Below are 18,014 nucleotides of genomic sequence, written 5' to 3'. Positions count from 1 at the left end.
GTTGACTAGCATCGTCGCCAATGCATCATTCATGAGAAATTTAACTAGAGAGGCTTTGGCGATTACGCACTCAAACAGCGAAGTAAAAAAAGGCCTGTATAGTCCATTCACCAATTTGTATCAGTTTTTCCTCCAACCTAATCCGAGCCACTTTCAAAGGGAACCCAATGCTCATTAAAACAAAGCTTGTCTTAACCTGCCAATAAAAAGGGGGAATATGTTTCTCACTGTGGAGTGGCCAGTAAAACGCTCGATGCACAGACTACAATCACACGGGAGGCAGTGGGGCTGTAAACCCAATCTAGAGGTTTTGGCCCTGATTGTGGACTTATTTAAACTCCTAGTATGTCTACATTTGAGATCGTATTCTTAGGCCAATGAGAGACCAATGAAAATGTTGGGTAATACATTTTAGTCGTGTTGCTTGAATAACATAACTGACAGCCCTGCTTCTGTGACAAACAAATAAAGCAGCAGACTAGCTGACTGGCTCATTACCCCTTCATCGCTACCTAGCATACACATCCACAAATACACACAACCCTTTTCCTCTCGATCTATCTGCCTCATCAAATCGCCGCTGGCGAGAGTCATTGCGCTGCATTCCATCTCCATTACACTGGACCTTATGCAAAGACTGATAAAACACTAGCTTCCTGCCATTTTGATTAGAGACATTTGAACTTTCTCCTTTTATCTGTTATTGTCTCCCCTGCCTTGTGTTTCTCCTTCTTGTGCCGTTAAGACTTGTTGAACCGGTCATCACACTAACGAGGGACTGATCTGCACTTGTTCAAAGACTGACTGGGCTTCCCAATGAGAAGAGGCAATGAAAAACACAGCGGGTTTGGCCAATCACCAGTGTCTAAATACGGCGGCGGCTCATGGGCAGTCAAAGGCGACTAATGAGCCGTGTGTTCCAACTCCTTATCAATGGTAATGTGGCGTTTCACGTGTGTTCCTGGCTCTGCATTTTTCCACTTGCCCAACGTCCGGAGTGAAACTCAAACCCTGGAGCTTGCTGGTTTATGACAATAGCTTCCTCCCCCGACTTCAAATGATTCCCCAATTTCCTTTGATTCTCCGATCTCTCTAGGCCTGTCAGTGACCCTGTCGTGAGAGGTGTGAGGGTAAGCGCTTTCAGATGTGGGCTGGTGACGGGGTCCCGGAGAGAAGGGCGAGAAGGGAGCCCTATGGGGCCAGGGCTGGTGCCTCTTTTTCGACTTCCAGACTCCCCGCCTTGCTCACCCATCGACCCCCAAAACAGCCTTCTCTCCTGGCTACTGAAACCTGAAACCTTCCTAGCCCCAATCCTTTCAGGAGTAGCCTTCCCTTGTTCCTCTTCTTCTTCTTCCCCCCTTTCTCTACCCTCCTTCATGGCTCCATATATTAAACCAAGCCATAACCCTCAGTGGTAAATTGAAGGAACTTTTGCGATGCAGGCTCTTGATCTGTCAATACTGTTGTTGTCGTGGCGATGACCCCAGTCATCCAATGGCACCAGTGCAGGTAAACAGATTAAGGTTATTGCATTAAGGCTCTACAGGACTTTTGTGAAGCTCCTCCTTCAAAGCAAACGTTGTTCCAGCTCAGAGCTGTTAAGATTCTAGTTCTTCTGACAGGTTGATGTTGGTCCGCTGTGGAGCTTAAATTCCCCTTCAGGCTTTGAGGTTTCTTTGGTGGGTTCAGAACAGTTTGACCGCATTTGACCATGTTTCACTCGGCCTCTCATATGCCCCAGCTTGTCCCGGTCACTCTGAATCGAAGCTGCAACCTGTTTGGGGCGCGGTCGCCTGTTGGTCGCTGCTTTCCCTTTCTCTGGGGCGGCTGGTAGCAGTGACCACGTTTTATTAGCGTGATCCAGCGTTATTGTTCTGTTTGTTTTGCATCGGGCCCAAGATCCACATTGGAGCAGAGCCATCCGGTCTTTTATGGTTCCAAGAGCTTATTTACTGCCTTGTCTGGTGGGAGGACTGGAATAACACAGGCACCTAGGCCTCTTATCAGCCAGTCCAGTCTAAGCTGACCTCTCTATCTCTTCCTAGCCTTATCCTCTATCAATAATCAACTTCACCAGCATCTAGTGCAATACTAACAGTGAGCATGACTATTCATCATACATGTGCATCCTTATCTTCACGGTTAGCCAGCTAGCTACTCTTCCAATGTCTCTCACTCGTTACTCCAGAAATGCGGACAATACGCTGGTGCGCACATGAAAAGAAATCCCAGCGGTGCCTCCAAATTTGTTACCCATTCTTTTGAGCTTATAAGGTAAACCGAAATGCCAAAGGTACTGTTTACTTGACTTTTAATCATGTAAGCATGAGGTAGCATGCGGTTTACAACAACAACAAAACATTTAGAGTACATACCACTCTTTGGTGCACTATTACACTTATCTCCCTCACTAGCTTTAAGCACCAGCTGTCAGAGCAGCTCACAGATCACTGCACCTGTACATAGCCCATCTATAATTTAGCCCAAACTACTACCTCTTCCCCTACTGTATTTATTTATTTTGCTCCTTTGCACCATATTATTTATATTTTATCTCTGAACTTTCTTCAAACTACAAATCTACCATTCCAGTGTTTTTCTTGCTATACTTTATTTACTTTGCCACCATGGCATTTTTTTGCCTTTACCTCCCTTATCTCACATCATTTGCTCACATTGTAAATAGTCTTATTTTTTTTTCTTCTACTGCATCATTGATTGTATGTTGTTTTACTCCATGTGTAACTCTGTGTTTTTGTATGTTGTCGAACTGCTTTGCTTTATCTTGGCCAGGTCGCAATTGTAAATGAGAACTTGTTCTCAACTTGCCTACCTGGTTAAATAAAGGTGAAATAAAAAATAAAATAAAAAATAAAAATTAGTGTGAGGTGTGGGTGAATGTATTGGTGTGTAATAAGAGGCAGTACATTACGAGATATAGCCCCATACACCTTGTTCATGGAGGTTTTAAACTCGCACTGGGCTAGCTGGTTAACGGCTTCAGCAGGTTATCTCCTTGTCTGTGTCCCAAAAGGGCACCCGATTCCCTACACAGTGCACTATGGGGCCCATGTTAAAAGTAGTGCACTATATAGGGAATAGGGTGCTGCTTGGGACACAGCCCTTGTCCCAACGACAGAAAACACGCAGAGGGTGTGTGTTTGTGGCCTGGGTCGGTCTGCAGCAACACTTAGAGGCGGTCACTTGCTCAAAATAAATTAAGTTTATACAAACGCAGGACTCAGGGGCCTGGAAATTCACTTTTATCAGAGGCTCTATTTCAGCCTCTGACCACTGCTCCCCCTCGGTTTTAGACATTACATCAGCACTTCATCTGTGTGTACTACCCAAAGGTCAGCACTAGCCAAGGGTCAGCACTAGCCAAGGGTCAGCACTAGCCAAGGGTCAGCACTGGCCAAGGGTCAGCACTAGCCAAGGGTTCAGCATTGGCCAACCCATTTATTGTCTTTTAATAAACGTCAGTTTATTTCAAGTGTGGATTATTCATTATTTAGATAGGACGCCATGGTCCCTATCGTGCACTACATAGGAAATAGGGTGCCATTTGGGACGCAGACAGAGAGTTTGTTCAGCTCCAGGCCCAGCCTACACACTCCCACAATTAACCTCAGTTTGTTCAACTTAAAGCTTGTTACTTCCTCCCTTCTCCCTGGCCACTGGCCATGTGATCCTCCCACATTGGGCATTGGGGACAGAGAGAGAGAAACAATAGATTAATAAGGGATGGAGAGAAAGAGAGAGGATGGAGAACAAAAAACAGGGTCCCTCTGTCTCTCTCTCCCTCTGTCAACTCACTGTTCCAGACTCTGTCTTTCTCCCCCTCTCCATCTCTCTCTCTCTGTCAACTCACTGTTCCAGACTCTCTCTTTCTCTCCCCCTCTTCATCTCTCTCTCTCTCTGTCAACTCACTGTTCCAGACTCTGTCTTTCTCCCCCTCTCCATCTCTCTCTCTCTGTCAACTCACTGTTCCAGACTCTGTCTTTCTCCCCCTCTCCATCTCTCTCTCTCTGTCAACTCACTGTTCCAGACTCTCTCTTTCTCTCCCCCTCTTCATCTCTCTCTCTCTCTCTCTGTCAACTCACTGTTCCAGACTCTCTTTCTCTCCCCCTCTCCATCTCTCTCTCTGTCAACTCACTGTTCCAGACTCTCTCTTTCTCTCCCCCTCTTCATCTCTCTCTCTCTCTCTCTGTCAACTCACTGTTCCAGACTCTCTTTCTCTCCCCCTCTCCATCTCTCTCTCTGTCAACTCACTGTTCCAGACTCTCTTTCTCTCCCCTTCTTCATCTCTCTCTCTCTGTCAACTCACTGTTCCAGACTCTCTTTCTCTCCCCCTCTTCATCTCTCTCTCTCTGTCAACTCACTGTTCCAGACTCTCTCTTTCTCTCCCCCTCTTCATCTCTCTCTCTTGGTGGCAACATTGGGCCAAGGCCCTTTAACCACCACACCTCTGGCTGAGCCTCTGATTGGACTAAATGTGTAGAGACAGTCTCCCCAAAAAGGTGCAGTGGCAAACTATTGACAACAATTATAGAAACCCCTCCCTCGTTCTTAGTCTTACCTCGATTCCTAGCAAAGCAGAGACACAGGCTTCAGAGGCATCGCAGATGGCAGTGAGGTCATGGCCCCCCTCCAGGGCCAGTACCAGGCGTCCCCCGGCCAGCCCCATCAGCTGCCTGGTCAGGTAGCCGAAACCTGGGGACAGGAAATGCCAGTGGTGGGGGTTAGAGTTCGTCTATGGCGACTCTGGCGCTTGAACGCCGATCAAAGAAATGCAGACAGAGAGTAAGGGGAGGAGGGAGAAAAGGGTATTGCATCATATTTTCTCTTTTAGGTTTTAGAAAGAGAAGGTACCAGAGATTTACTGGGGGATAAATGCATAACACGAGCCAGATTTCATCTTAATAAATGTGGCTTAGTGTTTTGGCTCGGGCCACCAGTGTTTGATCTTCTGGGGGTGCATTCCGCCATAGCACCCTCAACCCCCCTACCCCTCCTCGGACCCCCCCTCTCTGTAAGCCCCAGCTCTAGACTGAGATCTCAGAAATGGTTTTAGGGAAAGCGCTTTGCTGGCACGTCACGGTGCTGCTTTACATGGGCCAAAGACAGACGCTTTCAAACAAACTTGATCCTGTAGCTTTGTGAACATGAGGGGAGGGAAAGAGGTTTCCTGCTCTGTGGCATGAACAGGGCATTACAGTTGGATCTGATCGTATGAGTGTGTGTGTGTGTGTGTGTGTGTGTGTGTGTGTGTGTGTGTGTGTGGTTGTGTGTCACCAAAGAGTGCCATGGTTATTATTGCTGGGAGATGTGAGGTAAAGTAGGACTGGGTGTGGTGTTACTGGCGGATTACCATCACAACAGTGTTGACAGGCATGTGTCCATCATGGCAAGGATATAACTAGGCGTAACCAAAGTACATCGACGGGGCTGTAGTGGAGCAGGTTGAGAGATTCAAGTTCATTGGTGTCCACATCAACAACAAACTAGAATGGTCCAAACACACCAAGACAGTCGTGAAGAGGGCACGACAAAGCTTATTCCCCCTCAGGAGACTGAAAAGATTTGGTATGGGTCCTGAGATCCTCAAAAGGTTCTACAGTTGCAACATCGAGAGCATCCTGACTTGTTGCATCACCGCCTGGTACGGCAATTGCTCGGCCTCTGACCGCAAGGCACTACAGAGGGTAGTGCGTACGGCCCAGTACATCACTGGGACTAAGCTGCCTGCCATCCAGGACCTCTACACCAGGCGGTGTCAGAGGAAGGCCCTAAAAATTGTCAAAGACCCCAGTCACCCCAGTCATAGACTGTTCCTTCTACTACCGCATGGCAAGCGGTACCGGAGTGCCAAGTCTAGGACAAAAAGGCTTCTCAACAGATTTTACCCCCAAGCCATAAGACTCCTGAACAGGTAATCAAATGGCTACCCAGACTATTTGCATTGTGTGCCCCCCCCAACCCCTATTTTACGCTGCTGCTACTCTCTGTTTATCATATATGCATAGTCACTTTAACCATATCTACATGTACATACTACCTCAATCAGCCTGACTAACCGGTGTCTGTATGTAGCCTCGCTACCTTTATAGCCTCACTACTGTATATAGCCTGTCTTTTTACTGTTGTTTTATTTCTTTACCTACCTATTGTTCACCTAATACCTTTTTTGCACTATTGGTTAGAGCCTGTAAGTAAGCATTTCACTGTAAGGTCTACACTTGTTGTATTCGGCACACGTGACAAATAAACTTTGATTTGATTTGATATTCGATAGATTCTGGGAGTGGCTCAGGTAAATGTTAATTTGAGATTAATGAACCTGAACAAAGTGAGAGAATGAGGTCATAAATGAGGCAGGAAGTGCTTGTCATGGAATGGAATATAGATTTACCATACTATCTGTAGGCCTACTTGATGTGTCTGATTTTGTTTATCTCAACAACGATATACTGTACCACTCAAAAGTTGGGACACATCTACTCATTCAAGGGTTTTGCTTTATTTATTTTTTTACTATTTTAAACATTGTAGAATAATAGTGAAGACATCAAAACTATGAAATGACCCATATGGAATCATGTAGTAACCAAAAAAGTGTTAAACAATTCAAAATATATTTTATATTTGAGATTCTTCAAAGTAGCCACCCTTTGCCTTGATGACAGCTTCACACACTCTTGGCATTCTCTCAACCAGCTTCATGAGGTAGTCACCTGGAATGCATTTCAATTAACAGGTGTGCCTTTTTAAAAGTATGTTTGTGGAAATTCTTTCCTTCTTAATGCGTTTCAGACAATCAGTTGTGTTGTGACAAGGTAGGGTTGGTATACAGAAGATAGCCCTATTTGGTAAAAGACCATATAAGTCCATATTATGGCAAGAACAGCTCAAATAAGCAAAGAGAAACGACAGTCCATCATTACTTTAAGTCAATCTGGAAAATTTTAAGAACTTTGAAAGTTTCTTGTGCAGTCGCAGAAACCATCAAGTGCTATGATGAAACTGGCTCTCATGAGGACCGCCACAGGAAAGGAAGACCCAGAGTTGCCTCTGCTACAGAGGATAAGTTCATTAGAGTTATCAGCCTCAGAAATTACAGCCCAAATAAATGCTTCAGAGTTCAAGTACCAGACACATCTCAACATCAACTGTTCAGAGAAGACTGCATGAATCAGGCCTACATGGTTGAATTGCTGCAAAGAAACCACAACTAAAGGACACCAATAAGAAGAGACTTGCTTAGGCCAAGAAACACGAGCAATGGACATTAGACCGGTGGAAAGTACAAATTTGAGATTTTTGGTTCCAACGTGTCTTTGTGAGACGCAGAGTAGGTGAACGGATGATCTCCACATGTGTGGTTCCCACCGTGAAGCATGGAGGAGCAGGTGTGATGGTGCTTTGCTGGTGACACTGTCTGATTTATTTAGAATTCAAGGCACTTAACCAACATGGCTACCTCAGCATTCTGCAGCGATACACCATCCCATCTGGTTTGCGCTTAGTGGGACTATCATTTGTTTTTCAACAGGACAATGACCCAACACACCTCCAGGCTGTGTAAGGGCTATTTGACCAAGGAGAGTGATGGATTGCTGCATCAGATGACCTGGCCTTCACAATCACCCAACCTCAACCCAAAGCTGTCATCAAGGCAAAGGGTGGCTACTTTGAAGAATCTAAAATATTAAATATTTTGATTTGTTTAACACTTTTTTGGTTAGTACATTATTCCATGTTATTTCATAGTTTTGATGTCTTCACTATTATTCTACAATGTAGAAAATTGTAAAAAATAAAGTAAAACCCTTGAATGTGTAGGTGTGTCTAAACTTTTGACTGGTACTGTACACCGGAACAGTTAGGCCTATATTGTGAAAAATATGGTTGGTCATAGTACCACAGAAATGAATCAGATTGCACTAAAGGTTCTCCGAGAGCGACAAAGCCAGACGTCACAGTGAGATGTGATGTTTAATGGGGTGATATTCTAGAAGGTGGTATTCTAACATAGGAGGCTGATGTGGGCTAAGTAAGAGGTTTAGCAGTTAGAGGTTAGGTGAGTGATATCTTAGTTTTTTCCGTGCATACATCTAGCTTGAAAAGTAATCACTATGTCAGTTTTCCTGTTCCTCTGTGCTCATTGAATGGGTCGGGATCAAATGTAAGTACTAGAATTTGGTGATTGGTCCTTTGTCTAATGTTGAGGCCTATGCTGTAGGCTACCGCGTGCTTTTTTTTAATACCATGGTTATAGAATGACATTTTACAATCCTTCGGTAGCAACTAGCAACACACATCACACTCACATCCTCTCCCACCTTTTTTAGAGCATTTTTATTTGAAGCCAGTTTAGAAGAGATCTTTTGCCCAAACCACTTGTTTTGTCTATAGAAACAAACCTGACTTCCAAATCAGATCTAGTGAACAGTCAGTAGAGAACATAAAGAAAGAACCTTTACTATGGACGAGTGGAGTAGCATCAGTCAGGACGACTGTTGTTTCAGTGACAAGGTGGTCCTCCTAGAGCAGCGGGAGAGAAGGTTCCAGAGAGTATGCAAGCTACTGGTGAGAGACGCCCCACTCAAACTCCAACTCTTTGTGAAAAGCATGAGGAAGAGATGGAGAGCGAGGGAGAGACAAGCCGGAGAGGAGGAGGAAGACAGGAGAGAAGAGGATGGAGTTGGCAAGACTAAGAAAGAATCAGCAAAGGATGGAGGAGAGAAATCAAGAGTTATACCTTCAGTAGAATGAAAGACCGAGTGTGAAACAAAGGAACGGCAAAAGAGAAAGCTGCAGAAAAGAGCGCGAGAACAGACACAGAAAACGACTGAATTGGTGAGAAAGGTTGATGAAGAAGAGCAAGTGGATGGGTTGAGGAGGAGGATGAGAACGGGGATGAAGGGGAGGGGGAGGAAGAGGAGGAAATACATGAGGAAGAGGTAATGAAGGACATTGTGACAAAGGAGATAAAGGGTTAAATTGAACTAACCGAAAACAGGAGAGGATTGGGAGACCAACGAGGGTGTTGAAGAATGGACAGATATTGATGACAGTGAAAGTGTTGAAACAAATGAAGAGGAAAGAGAACAAGGTTGATGAAGAAAAGAGAATGGATCTCCAGAAAAATGCATGGATCATGGTGAAACTGAGGGAGAGAAAATATAAGTCATTATGCAGATGGCAATGATCTGGATGGTGAGAGAAGTATCCACAAGTGGAACGGGAAAGAGGGGGTTGAGGAAAAGAAAGGAGACCTCAAGAATTTCGGGGAAACTGAGAATGATAAAGAATCTCCATACAGTAAGGAGAGTGAGCGCGTTAAAGGGGTAGTTCACCCTAATTTCATACTTAAAAAATATTTGTCATACCATGGAAGTAATCTATGGGCCCGGAGTGAATGCAACCTACACTGAGTACATTGCAGCCACTCCTTGTCCAAACTACTTCTAAGAGAAGGATTTAAAGAGTCTGAAACTAGTGTAAAACCCCAAAAAAGACAACAGAGAATGTGGGATGCAAAAGGTCTCCTAAACTATTCAAGATTGTACAGAAAGTGTCAATAAGGAGTATCGAAACCGACCAAAGGAAACAGAAAAAGGACAAGGAAACGACTGCCGTGAAGAAGAGAGAGATGAAAAGAGACAGTCGACAATAAAGTGGGGCGGTGGCGGGTAGGACTGTTGTGGTGACCGTATTACTGTCACACCGGCAGTCATGACCACAGTCAAATTCCACATAACCGCTGAGTCACGGTAATCTCCTCCTATGACCCATTCTAAATCTAAACTCATTTCACATATTAGTAAAGACCAGATTAAATTGAGAACAGTCCGATGGGCGACAATATTATAACTTGTTGAGAGAACAGCCCTGTGTGGCCTGAGGCAAGGAACAGAGAGCAAGTTTTTCAAATCACCAATAGTCCCATCATGCAGCCCATATATGTTTTGATTTCTAAGACATTCTAAGGCTTGTATCATTCACAACTAAAGTTGCCAAAAAACTCTAAATCTAGCATATAAGACCTGTTTCAAATGATCACTTTTACACTCAGCATAGCCATTTCATTTGTGCCCTCGCTCGGGAATGTCCTTAAATATCCTTAATATTTTATTCAGCTAAGTTCAATTATATTCTTCATACTATAAAATCATACAATATAACATAATGCACAGGATTTATAAGCATATATTGTCTGCTAAATGAACTAGATAATGGATTTATTGTGATGGTGAACACCGAGTGTACAAAACTTTAGAAAGACCTGCTATTTCCATGACAGACTGACCTGGTGAATCCAGGTGAAATATATGATCCCTTATTGATGTCGCCTGTTAAATCCACTTCAATCAGTGTAGATGAAGGGAATGAGACAGGTTAAAGAAGGATTTTTAAGCCTTGAGACAATTGAGACATGGATTGTTTGTGCGCCATTCACAGGGTGAATGGGCAAGACAAAATATTTAGGTGCCTTTGAACGTGGTATGGTAGTAGATGCCAGGCACACCGGTTTGTGTCAAGAACTGCAACGCTGCTGGGTTTTTCACACTCAACAGTTTCCTGTGTGTATCAAGAATTGTCCACCACCCAAAGGACATCCAGCCAACTTGACACAACTGTGGAACGCGTTCGACACCTTGTTGAGTCCATGCCCCGATTAATTGAGGCTGTTCTGAGGGCAAAAGGGGGTGAAACTCAATATTAGGTAAGTGTTCCTAACGTTTAGTACACCCAGTAAACTGATTTATTATACTTTTTGAAATGTATATGTTTTCAAAGGCGCACATCAGGCCTAGAGATGCTAAACGTGTTTATGTTAATTAACAGTCAATTACCGTGAGACTGGCAGTCATTTGCATGACAGTGAGAAGGTGACGAAATGATGACAGCCGCAGCCCTAGTGGCGAGTCAAAAACAATCGAAGGAACAAAAGCGACAGTCTTGCAGTGAGAAGGAGGAGAAGAGAGGAAGGAGAGACCCACAGGACGACCAACCAGAAATGCTCATCACCTTCCCCTCCCTTGAATATATGTTTGGAGTGGTAGGACTGTAACGGTGTTATACTGTAGTAAGGACATAGGTGGCATGTGAGTTTCAAGTTTGGGGATGCTTATAATTTATCCTACCATTTCTACCGATCTGCGTGCCAGTTATGATTTTTCAAATGCGGATTTTTGTGGAACAGTTACATTTCAATAATCAACTTTCAATAAAAGTTTTTGTTTCTCACAATCATTGTCACGTGGTTAAACATACAAATCTTAATTAAAATGATACAAATCTAAAAGTTAAAATTCAACTAATGTGAGAGCAACACCCTCTGCCACATGGACACATTGATACACCGTGATCCATTGGCGGCTAAAGAAATCAGCGCATGGAACTCAAAGATAGCCTATAGGCCAACTTCCATCGTCAACTAAGTAAAATACATAGGCCTAAAGCTGAAAAATAAAATAGAAAATATCTTGATGAAAATACAGGTTCTTTCAATCGCATTATCTCTCTACTCCGACTGTCTGCCTCCCTTTCCATCCGTGAGCTATCTCTAGTGATGTGCAACAGTTTATCAAATCAATCAACTGGGTCCAGCCTAAAGCTGTCCTAGGCGAACTTGCAAATTGTATCAACTAGCCTATTCCGGGCCCTCAGAGGTTCCTGTGCCAGTGAGCTCTAAACAGACAGCTGTTTTTGAAGGGAAAAGTGTTTAGGTATTTTATGACGTTTCCACCGGATATATGGGATCATCAGATCATTATGCTTTTCTCTTTCACACCGTGGCTTGGTGATTGTCGAGGACAGGGGACTGTTGGAAAGATTTGCCAAATACCGTGAGGAACTATTATCATCCGCAATGGATGTTTAAAAACAACAGACTTTGTTGACTTACTGTGTGAGGTGAAGAAAAAATGACTGAGGAGCTCAGCTTATTAGTGGTGGACGTGGTGAGTTACGACAATCAGAAAACAGACATTTAGGCACTTTCCTACATTTGCATGGAGCACGCCAGGTACGTCTATGTGCGTCCAGACGCGCGTACTCCATCAACATTATCAGGATCCGAGAAACCTGACACATGTTCATTGATCACTAGCCATCAGATTCGACCTGCTTGCTCACAGCTGCACTAGGGTCGGACAGCATTCCTGTGTAGATTAAGACACCGCGGAGCCAGCGCGAGATATGGCTTGGAAACGTACCGCAATCCAGGGATGAGAAATGCATTGTACTCCGAATTGTCCCATTATCCCAACTGTTACACCGAGAAGATGTTTTTCTGGAAAACTGTTTTTTTCATCCTCATGCTAGCTAGCAGTAGCCACAGCAGCTATTATGGAATGGCACGTCACGTTGAATAACAAAGGAGCTGATTGGCTGACATTACAAAATGGCTGCGTTGGCTACTGCTAGCTAGCATGAAGACGAAAAGGGCAATTTTCCCGGGAAAACGAGCATTATTTCAATCTTCTAAATGGAGCAGTGTGGATAAAGGTAAAATTTGGTGCACATTGGCATATCCCATCCCTGCATTGAGGTACGTTTTCCGACCCATGTCTCGCGCCGGCTCCATTGTGTCTTAATCTAACCATAATCTAACCGTGTTCGAACCCCAGTGCATCTCAGTGTAAACAAGAGTTAACGGTAGAGGAGGTATCTTCTGGCAAATTGCTCACATGGAGCACTACAAACAAAACACAATGAACAAATGTACAAAACTCGTAAATTGTGGTTATGAAATAAACCCCAAATTGTTTGTCACAAGTGTAGCAAGTTGTGAATGCTACAAACAACATTTCCGTTCCGAGAAAGAGAATGGGAAATTCATGTAAATAATACATGCATTAACAGAAATGTATGTAACCAAATTACGGGAATTAATGGTACATTTATTACTGGGGATATATGTAATGGGGAATTGAGAAAAAAGAAACAATCAAAGGGCAAACAATTCACACAATGAAACAATGAATGCGCAATAATTGGTGGAAGACAGCTGAGGCATTCTGGAGAGAGAAGCACCATATCTTCACCACATTCCCCTCCCCTTCTTCTATCTATCTATTTCTAACTATCTCACCGGAGAAATCATCAGAGCGAGCAAAACAGCGCCCCTCTGTCTTACTATATGTAGCCAATGTATCTGATGCTGTCTGGCCAAAAAGAGTATGACATGCCATACTCATCTGTGACTTGTTTCAGGAAACCAGGCGTATGTCGCGGGTCACTACTTCCCAGGAGAGTCATTTGAACAAAAACTTTTTTTAATCAAAATGCGTTTTTTGGTCAGAAATGCCTTCTGGAAAATGTTATTTTTCATGTGCCTTAATAACAAACTTGAATGCCATCTGTAAATACAAATAAAATTGTTAAATTACGAGCCTCGTTGGTCTGGCCACAGAAAAAGTCAGCAACCTTCCCGCTAGCCATGATTAGCTGAAATAATGAGTGAGCTGGACATGCCGAGAGATGAGTTCGGATTGGTCTGCCATATAGCACACTTTTGTCTATTTGAGATGGTCAGTATGTGTAGGTAATCCTGTCTAAGACAGATTTTTTAAAATATATTGCGTAGAAGAAATTCATAAGTGTTGCTCTTCACTTTCTGGAGGACCGAGTTTTGTAATCAGTGAAATTAGAGTATGATAGCTAAGGAGATGGAGAAAACACCTGTCCCCTGATTACATCTACAAACTAAGGGCAACCATGGCATCCGTGCCAGGGAGAAGTGTCCATCCATGATGTATACGGTTAAGATAGTTTAGCGAGCTACATTTTCAGATATTACACATTTCTAATTTTGACAGAAAGTCGTTTTCATTTCAAGTTAAAGTGTACTGTTAGCTAGCTAGCTAGCTAATGTTAGTTGGCTGGCTGACTAATAATGTTACCTATATGATCTTATTATTCGTATCTCAGAGCCATTTGCTTTGCTAGTTATAGCTTAATGTTAGCTAGCTGGTTGGTTAGCTACCTGCAGATTCATGCAGGGTAGTAACGTCATGAGTTGGGATTATGGTTCATTGTTTACCTAGCTGTCTTAACCTGTTGGGGATAGGGGGCAGTATTTGCACGGCCGGATAAAAAACGTACCCGATTTAATCTGGTTACTACTCCTGCCCAGTAACTAGAATATGCATATAATTGTTTGATTTGGATAGAAAACACCCTAAAGTTTCTAAAACTGTTTGAATGGTGTCTGTGAGAATAACAGAACTCATATGGCAGGCCAAAACCTGAGAAGATTCCAAACAGGAAGCGCCCTCTCTGACCATTTCTTGGCCTTCTTTGTCATCTCTATCCAAAACAAAGGATCTCTGCTGTAACGTGACATTTTCTAAGGCTCCCATAGGCTCTCAGAAGGCGCCAGAACGTTGAATGATGACTCTCCAGTCTCTGGCTGAAAAACAGTAGCGCATTGGGTAAGTGGTCGATCTGAGAACAATGAGACGGGTGCGCGCGTGCACGTGAAGAGTCCATTTTACTTTCTCTGTCTTTGAACGAAAACAACGACTCCCGGTCGGAATATTATCGCTTTTTTACGAGAAAAATCGCATAAAAATTGATTTTAAACAGCGTTTGACATGCTTCGAAGTACGGTAATGGAATATTTTTAATTTTTTTGTCACGAAACGCGCCGGGCGCGTCACCCTTCTTTACCCTTTGGATAGTGTCTTGAACGCACGAACAAAACGCCGCTATTTGGATATAACTATGGATTATTTGGAACCAAACCAACATTTGTTGTTTAAGTAGAAGTCCTGGGAGTGCATTCTGACGAAGAACAGCAAAGGTAATCCAATTTTTCTTATAGTAAATCTGAGTTTGCTGAGTACCAAACTTGGTGGGTGTCAAAATAGCTAGCCTGTGATGGCCGGGCTATCTACTCAGAATATTGCAAAATGTGCTTTCACCGAAAAGCTATTTTAAAATCGGACACCGCGATTGCATAAAGGAGTTCTGTATCTATAATTCTTAAAATAATTGTTATGTTTTTTGTGAACGTTTATCGTGAGTAATTTAGTAAATTCACCGGAAGTGTTCGGTGGGAATGCTAGTCACATGCTAATGTAAAAAGCTGGTTTTTGATATAAATATGAACTTGATTGAACAAAACATGCATGTATTGTATAACATAATGTCCTAGGAGTGTCATCTGATGAAGATCATCAAAGGTTAGTGCTGCATTTAGCTGTGGTTTTGGTTTTTGTGACATTATATGCTAGCTTGAAAAATGGGTGTCTGATTATTTCTGGCTGGGTACTCTGCTGACATAATCTAATGTTTTGCTTTCGTTGTAAAGCCTTTTTGAAATCGGACAGTGTGGTTAGATTAACGAGAGTCTTGTCTTTAAAATGGTGTAAAATAGTCATATGTTTGAGAAATTGAAGTAATAGCATTTCTAAGGTATTTGAATATCGCGCCACGGGATTCCACTGGCTGTTGACTAGGGTGGGACGCAAACGTCGCACCTAGCCCAGAGAGGTTAACAAAATACTCCACTATGCAAGTAACCATTTCAATAGAATGTCACTGCGACAACTGTTGATAGACGTAGCTGGTAAATTCGCTTTGGCTATATATTCTGATTTCAGAGCACTCTCATCTGAGTGTGCCAGAGCACAGAATAACTGACAAATTTACGAATGCTCAACACCCGTGAATATGGCCGGTGTCAGTAAATGTTGGAAAAAAGCGTAAATTGTTGCCAGCAGCACAGTTGCAGTCACCAACGCTCTGGATAACATAAAACAGCCGAACCAGCTCTGCTAGGGTGAGTACAATGGTCAGTGATCTGTTCTCTCATTTGTGTCTGGAAGTAGCTAGCAAGCTAGCCAACGTTAGCCAGTTAGCTTGGGTGCTTGACTGCTGTTAGTACAGAACGCTCGGATCAACCCTTAAAGAGATGGGTGGGGCTAAAGCTTAAGAGGGTGTGAACGATGCTGAATGGGTGTAGAAAAAGAAGAGCTCTCCAGTTGGTACCAAAACATTCAAAGGCCATTTTCTCAAAAGTGAGCTTACAAGTTTATCAACATTCAAAGCAGAATAACTTTCCCATTGTTCCTCAAATGTAGTGTATGACATACTATTTTGTAGCTCTGTGTCTCTGCTTTTAACCAATGTAAAAAAAAAAAACACAATTTCAAATTTTGCTACATAAGATCGAATCAAGGCAGTTGGTCACATTATTTTGTCCAGACAGCATCAGATACATGGTCTACACATATTGAGGCAGAGAGCAGCTCTTTCACTCGCTCTGATACTTTATTGAAGATTTAGGCGTCTTTCTGTCGTAAAATAAAATATAAATATTCAATATTTTATGTGGATGGGCAATGAGGTACAGTATACAGTAGGGCGGGCCAGGCCCCCTAAAGCCTGCCTATAATGCTGGCCCTGAAGAAGAGTATTGAAAATGAAGGGAGAAAAAATATGTAGTGGATGGCAACTAGCTTGCTGAAACCCCTTGTGGGTCCAAATGCAAAAACAGGGAAATGCAGAGGTATGACACAAAGGGAAACCCACCGAAAACAGAGTACAGGAACGCTGATCTAGGATCAGTTATGTCATTTACGGAAAAATATTATATTGACAGGGAGGACCTGAACCTAGATGAGCACTCTTACTCTGAGATACTTTGTGAGTATAAGCCCTACTGATGACCAGTGATGATCACTGCAATTATCTTCTTTCCTTTATTTGAATTATTTCCTTGTTTTTTTTCTATCACTATTTTCTATACTATTCATACATTTCTTTGGGCATTTTATAAATAAAATGCATTTCTTAAAATGAAAGGGTTGTGTGTGATTTGCTTTTGTGAGACAAAGACTAAGTGTGTTTATAGAAAATCTAACACTAGTGTACACTGCGGAGTGGTCCATGGAACTCACTAGCATCAGCCACAGCAATGCTAATAGCTAGCCTAGAAAGTAGCACACTGCTACAAACCGTAGAAGTAACAGGCCCTCTCAGATCAGCCCAGCAAGAGGAATCTGATTTAAACTGATTTAAACTGTCATCTGTCAGAACGGCACATACGCACGCTGGCCAGCCACAATGTTTTATAAGTCTGAGTTTTTTTTAAGTGTGGTTGCAAGACACTCCCTCCTCATGGCCAGAACTAGTGTTTCTGCTTAACTCTGTTTACCGTTTACCACTTAGCAGGGCTCAAACACCACATCAATGCAGCCTTTCTTTTAAGGGAGATATGATCTTTAGAACATATCTGAGCGCTGCCTTTAGACTGATAGGCAGAAGGAATGCTGGTTAGGAGAGGTAACTGGGCCAATACTAAAAAATACAGCCTCCTTGCTCACTGATCAGTAAGTGATTGTAAAAGTGAAGGTATGTTTCCACTGTATTGCTTTCAGTAATCCAACCTTGTCAGATCAGTAATTACCTCAAGGAAGGAAGAAAAGAAGGATGTATTTTGAATGTATTGAATAAGGCCATTTGTTTATGGTAGGGCAGCATCATGGCTGGATACGTTTCATTCATAAGCAGTGGATTGGTGGAGAGAAAAAGAGGGGAAAGGAAGGAAGTCACTTACATTTGGCTGTTAGCTTGTACCCTCCCAGGGGTGATGCGTGGCCGTCCACAGCATCGAATCCTGAAGACACCAGGACCACGTCAGGAGCAAACTCGTTGGCGATAGGCATCACCACCGTCCTGTGAAGGGAGTGAGGAAAAAAAAGGGAGTGGGAAAGAGAGAATGAGCCAGTTAATGCCACCATCCCATGTAGTGACTCACCTAAACATCCGTACTGACAGACACCACCTAGAGCAGGGATCATCAACTAGATTCAGTCCCGGGCCAATTTCTTTCTTGAGCGGATTGTCAGGAGGCCAGAACATAATTACAAATAATTTGTAGACTGCAAAAGACCGTTTCAAACCTTGCTTACATTTGTATACGATCACATACACTGAGTGTACAAAACATTAAGGACACCTGCTCTTTCCATAACATTGACTGACCTGGTGAATCC

The 18,014-nt window shown here is 43.0% G+C and overlaps 1 protein-coding gene across 4 annotated transcripts in view; it reads right to left on the bottom strand.

The window, feature by feature from the left end:
• The window catches only part of hdac4 (histone deacetylase 4), a 243,538-nt gene that overhangs the window by 11,369 nt on the left and 214,155 nt on the right, over nucleotides 1-18,014 (bottom strand). For all 4 annotated transcript variants that reach the window (XM_014164296.3, XM_014164295.3, XM_045704424.2 and 1 more), the window contains 2 exons: nucleotides 17,576-17,694; nucleotides 4,580-4,713 (listed from right to left, as the gene is read on the bottom strand). In XM_014164296.3, coding sequence (XP_014019771.2) covers nucleotides 4,580-4,713; nucleotides 17,576-17,694 — 253 coding nt within the window. The remainder of the gene's footprint in view (nucleotides 1-4,579; nucleotides 4,714-17,575; nucleotides 17,695-18,014) is intronic.

The sequence above is a fragment of the Salmo salar genome, chromosome 21, assembly GCF_965601325.2.
Source record: "Salmo salar chromosome 21, fSalSal1, whole genome shotgun sequence".
Taxonomy (NCBI): Eukaryota; Metazoa; Chordata; class Actinopteri; order Salmoniformes; family Salmonidae; genus Salmo; species Salmo salar.
Note: the sequence above shows the minus strand (reverse complement) of the source record. Positions and strands in the feature narration are given on the sequence as shown.